General features: G+C 48.4%; 1 protein-coding gene across 1 annotated transcript in view; it reads right to left on the bottom strand.

The window, feature by feature from the left end:
* Positions 1–6,000, bottom strand: part of PSD2 (pleckstrin and Sec7 domain containing 2) — a 44,685-nt gene that overhangs the window by 32,033 nt on the left and 6,652 nt on the right. Inside the window, exons 2-3 of the mRNA XM_009890692.1 lie at positions 3,879–4,367; positions 2,255–2,449 (exon numbers count right to left, since the gene is read on the bottom strand). Coding sequence (XP_009888994.1) covers positions 2,255–2,449; positions 3,879–4,367 — 684 coding nt within the window. The remainder of the gene's footprint in view (positions 1–2,254; positions 2,450–3,878; positions 4,368–6,000) is intronic.

Raw genomic sequence — 6,000 nt, 5'->3', positions numbered from 1 at the left:
CCCACCCCCCCACCCTCCACAGACCTCCTCTCACCTTACATCCCAACTTGACGCTTCCTCCCTCTGCCTGGTTTGGGAAGGTCCAGGCACAAAGCGTGCTTACTGACCTCCCAGTTTCATTCCTGCGTGGCTGGACATGGACAGATATGTGTTGTTTTACAGCCTGAATCACACTGTCCTACAGAGCTAAGCCTGTATTGTCCAGGATCTTTTTTGTGCCACAGTCACCTGGGCCAAAAAAAGATTGTGCCTAAGAAGTTTGGCTAAGTAAAATTCACCCAATCTGCAGAGGAAGAAAATACACTGTGTGCCCATGCCATACTGCCCATGGGACTCTGACAGCCCCCTAGTTCTCAGTGCTCTGCAGTGCTGAAACTGTGCTCTGCTGCCTGCTCTGTCGCTGCCTGCGTAGTAGCGTGAGCACAGTGCTCTCCTGGGAAACCTTGCACGGAAGTGCTTGGCACTACCATCTTCATGATCTGGCAGCTGAGACAGTTCAAGCTCCATCCTGCAAGAAACGTGTGACTGTGGGTAGTGACAGAGCTGAAACAATGCCACAGAAAAATCCAGGAGCACGAATCTTCCACGGACAGTTGGGTTGCCAACGTATGTGCTCTTCAGAGAGGTAAAGGTAATTTCTGGATTTGAGGCTAACTCCACAGAATTTTGCCATCTGGAAAGAACCTATTTGGAGATATCCAGCCTCCATTTCCTTGTTCATCATGCTTTTTCTACTTGTTTGACAATGATGAATTGTTTTGGGTTTGGTTTGGTTTTTGGTTTTTTTGAGAAAATTGCCAATGTTCACAAAGAAAAAAAGAAGAGTCTAAAATGAGTTAAAAAGCTTTCAGATTTTACTTTTTGAACAACCCTCCTAGCCAGTCCACCTCCTACATGGAGCTGACCTGAAAGCATCACTTAAACTTACCCTGCTCCCACCACTGTAGGTTGGTCTTATGTTGTCATAAGTGAGCAAGACCTATCCTCATCTTTCTTCCTTTTGTGCTCTGCAAATCCACCTGCTTCATCCAAGATCCTGCAGCTCTACCCAGTTCTTGTGCTGGGAAATGATTCAGATGTCAAAAACCCAGCTGATCAAAACAGAAGTTTTCTTTTAAAGGGTGTGCCCATTCCCAAATGTGGGTCACCAAACAAATTTCCAAGGGGTGAGGATTGAGCTGTGAGTAAGGGTTGCAGGAACTAGCAAAGGGACACACTCAGATGCACCCCCAGAGACCAGTTGCTTGAAACTTCCCCCACTCAGTAAGATGGCCTGGCAAATTTGCAAGGAAGGAGAAGGATGCTAGACCTGAAGCACCAATGCACCTGCTGCAAGAACCACAGTAAAAGAGAAGAACAAGGATGCTGCAGGTGATACAAAGATCCTCTCTAGGAGATCATTTGTGGGCTCCTTCTGTCCCAGGACTAAGCTGGGAGTCACAGACTATCCTTGATACTGAAAGCTTGGGTATTTGCTGAGGGACAGTTGTGTCCTGCTGATCTGGACAGGAGTGAGACATTTCAAGGACATACAAAAAACCCCAGCAACACAGGTTATATCTGATCCAGGAGAAGGATGATGGGGATCGGTGTCCTCACACCCACTGGCATCCTAAAATAATCTGTTACTGCTACATTCCTTACTGTTACTCTGTCTCTTAGAGACTCTCCCACTTTTGAATAAATACTTTTTATTTGCCTTCTGCCTTACCCATGCAAATCTACCAGCTGAGGTGCTTGGACCTCCAGTGTGTACCTGGCTCTCCATCAAACCCTTCATGTCATCTATACAGACTGGGTCAGGAGGCACTGCAGCAAAAAGATTTTGAGGTGCAGACAGTAAAAACCTGGGGACTGGCAGAGAGCCCAGTGCAGATCCAGGTCTGGATCCCAAACCCTTTAGCCTGGGGATTGCTTTAGGCAGGGTCTTGCTGGGCTCTCACCAAACGCAGGAAGCTCTTGGTTCTGGTGGGCAGCAGCTTGTGGCAGTTAATGCCCAATACATGCAAAGAACTTGCAGGATTCAGATTGCAAGGGCATTAAACTTGGACCAGGTTCAACTGCAAGGATCTCCAACAGACCCAACTTCATCTGTAAAGCCCTTGTCCCTTCCTTCCTTTACCCTCTCCTCCCATCACAACCACTGTTCCCCCAGAACCTCCCCACCACAGCTGTATTTCTGCTGGCCATGCTCAATGCTGCCATCTCAGTCAACCCCCTCATAGGGTTGGCTGCAACCCAAAGCCCCACTTACTTTTTCCCGAGCTGGCGTGCCACATCACAGCGCTTGAACCCTTCGAGGTTGTAAAGGCGCTTGGCCAGCCTCTTGGCAGCCTCACTATCCGCCCTGCAGCCGTTCGCCAAGGTGTCTGTGCTGCCCTGGTCAAGCTGCTCCGTGCTGCCCATGTCAGAGTCGGAGTCTGACAGTGCGTCTTTCAAGCTGGCGTCACTACACAGAAACAAGAAACAATTCAAGGAGCAGCAATGTGACTTGATGAAACCCACAAAAAATGCCACATTTTGATTTCTTCTTGTCCTAACTGAAAAATACAAAAAAAAAAACCCAACACATTTGTGAACTGGACATTGGACAAACCCTTTTTTCATTTCAGATCAAACAAACTAGTACAGTTTAATTTCAAATTTATAAAAAAAAATTGAAGAGAAGGTGACTTCTTCCTGAGAAATGAGGATGTATCCATTCAAAGCAAGCAGCCCCAACACCTTTTAAAGCTTTCTCTCTCTCTGCTGGTATGGAAAAGGATACCAAGCTCTGTCAGAGCTGCGGACATTCAGGAAATCTTAGGGCTAGATGGTATGCTTTTCAGTTCAGATTATTTGCTGAGAATCAGAAACTGCACTTGTACAAACCATGCCAATGGGACTGGCAGCAGACCTGCTGTCCCTGGTAGGCTGCTCCTCTCGCAGCTGGTGTTGTGGCCAGCTGTTCCCACAGACAAGACACTGAGCAGCCTCACTGACACCATTTAGGTGGGGGTGCATCTCTATTTTCTTGCCCAAGGCCAGTTAATAGCGTTATGGCACCTATTTGCACATTTTTGGGCAGTGTGACTCATTGAAGGCCTGACAGATAGCTGGACATACCTCCTCGCTCCAGCTCTCCCATGACCTGGCTGCTCATCACCTGGCTTCCTCAGATCTGCCCTGCATATGAGCTGCTGCCTCCCAGGGATGATGGTTTGGGTCTGAGCTGGTCCAGAGGATGAAGTCTCTGCTGACCTGCAGAAGTCTTCTGCACTGCCTGCAGAAGAACCTTTGGGGAGGCCTCTACGGGGGCACCCAGTCCTAAGTGAAACCTTGAGGTTTTCCTGCACTTCAGAGCACACGTGGGTGTGTGCCTGACTGCCTCCAACCTGCCAAGGGCTTTTCCAGTTATCAGGCAGACAAGGCTGTGATCTGCCCAGAGAAGCCTCGGCTTTGCCTGATATAAGAACAGATGGGATTTGTGAGCAGCCAGGTGAATGGTGGTGAGCAGCCAGGTGAATGGTGGTGACCTCCAGAGCAAACATGAACATAAAGTGCTGAATCTTGGCTTTTCTTGGGCTCGCAGGGCTCCTACAGGACCCTGCAGCTCACACACAGTTTGGGGTCCTGGGATTCAGAACAGGGAGGACTCAGACAGAGGTCTACTGGCTTGCTTAACGCCATGAGACCTTGGTCCCCAGCTGTGTCCTACCCTATGAGCAGGAAAGCTTTTCCTGTTGGTGTTTGGCCTCCCTGCCATGACAGCACATGAGAAGAAGCACAAGGGGAAAAAAAGCAGCTCCATCTCTATCATGTCTTCTGAGTCTTGCTCCTGGACTGGGACCCTGTAAGACAAGGAACACTTTGCCCAAGGAAATTCCAGCCTGCCTTACCTGATGGAGTTAATGATCTTGGTGGCATCTTCCTCTGACCCTTCCACGTGGAACCCATTTGGGATACTCTTCAAGGACAACCGACTCAGCACATTCTCTGACCTGCTGCTGGTAATTGAGTGCCTGAGAGGGCTCCCAAAATCCACCTCTGCTGGCTTTGCTGATGCCTGCTCTTGCTTATCAGCAGCCATGTGGTGAAGGGCTTCTCTCTGATGGGCTACCAGTTTCTGCTCCAAGAGCTCTGGGCTTTCCTTGACCCTTTGCTGTATCAATGGGGTGAGTGGGGCCTCAAAACTGACACAGCTGTCTGTCTCGTCTGTGAGAGAGAGGACATCCAAAGAGTCCAAGCTGCTGTAGTATGTACCCTTCATAAGGTCAGACTCAACGATCTTCTCAAAGGTCGAGCTGAACCCATCCCTGATGTCTTTGAATTGAAAATGTTCCTTGTCATCCTCACTGTAGCTCAGCTTGGCATCTCCAGAAGCAAACCTGGACCAAAAGAGGACATGTAGAAAATACAGTCAAGGTAATTGCTTGCACGGTTCCACTTAGAGCTAGGAGGCAAGAGAAGAGGCAAAAATGGATGCTGTGATTATAGGCCCTCGGAACCTCTCTGTGGTATAACCTGCCTGGTTACCAATTTTATTACAAGCTTCTAGAGCTGAAAAAGGCAGAGTTTTATGATGAGCAATCCCAGGGCCCCAGTCAACCCCAGTATAAATCCAGACCTCTGAACTGAGAGGTTTGCATCTGACACCTGCTACTGGATCCACTGCCAGAATGGATTTAATCTGCAGGTTATCTCTCCTTTCAAGTGCTCCAATTATGGCTACTTCAAAAGCATGAAAATCCTTAAGATCGAGGCCATTTAATCTAACTTTGGAAATTGGCAGCAAATGTCCTTGATCCCTTTTATAGCGGAGAAATAGCAGAAGCTTTTAGGGAGCAATTCATATGCTGTAACTTAAGCCTTTTTTCTTAGATGAGGCACCCTAGAAGTGCAAGGCGCCCTGCAAATAGTTTTCTTTCAACTAAGAGGGATGTAAAAGCTGATGGACACACATCCAGGCAGGGGAGGCTCTGTGCTGCTTTACAGCTAGACTGCAGGATTCAGGCAGGACAGGAGGCTGCGAAATGCATGAACCTACAAGTCTAGCTTCCAGGTATGCATGGACGACCCTCAGCAATCCCAGCTCTGTTTGGCTTTCAATGCAGGGGCATTCATTCAGGTGTACATCTCAATATGAAGCCACACTGGGAGAATTCATCTGAGTCAAGTCCAGCAACACCCACTGTGCTGGGAGCCCTGGGGAGCTGTGAGGGCTCAGTCCCTCCTGGAATAGACCAGGTTGCAAGGACCTGCCAAAAATATCCCAGGTTTCTCAGGTGAAGCCTGCCTCCCCTCTTCCAGCAGACGCTTCTGTCATTTGCTCTCTTAGAACCAGGCTTTTCATTCTGTGATACAGATGAAAGCTAAGGGAACAGTAAGCTGCTTTTCCTCTGCCTGTGGTGGAGTTAACTTTCTTCATAGCAGCACATATGGTGCTGTGGTTTGGATTTGTGCTAAAACAATGTTGATAATGCACTGATGTTTTATCTGTTGCTGAACACGCCTGCACAGCGTCAAGGCTTTCTCTATTTTTCACTCCCCAGCGAGTAGGCTGGGGGTAGGCGAGAGGCTAGGAGGGAACACAGCTGGGACAGCTGACCTGAATTGACCAAAGGGATATACCATGACATATAGAGTCATTCTCAGGAGAAAAAAAAGAAAAAAGGGTTTGGTCTTTCAAAGTAGTAGTGCTCAAAGACTAGCTGGGCATTAGTCTGCTGCTGGGAGATGGTGAGTGATTGCTTTTGCATCACTTGGTGGGGTTTTTTTTCTCTTTCCTTTACTTATTAAACTGCTTTTATCTTGACCCATAAGTCTTGCTTTTGCGCTAATGATTCTCTCCCCCATCTCACAGGGGAGAGTGGTGAGGAAGTGCAAGGACAGGTGCTCAGTTGGTGGTTGGAGTCAATCCACTGTACCTCCTCACTAGTGTTGTCTCAGTTTGGCAACCCTGTGTCAGTGTCATGGCTGTGCCTAGTGCCTCTCCTAATGAGCACGGCCTCACTTTGCAGC

This window comes from Charadrius vociferus, unplaced genomic scaffold (assembly GCF_000708025.1).
Source record: "Charadrius vociferus isolate BGI_N301 unplaced genomic scaffold, ASM70802v2 scaffold828, whole genome shotgun sequence".
NCBI lineage: Eukaryota > Metazoa > Chordata > Aves > Charadriiformes > Charadriidae > Charadrius > Charadrius vociferus.
This window is presented reverse-complemented; position numbering and strand designations above follow the sequence as displayed.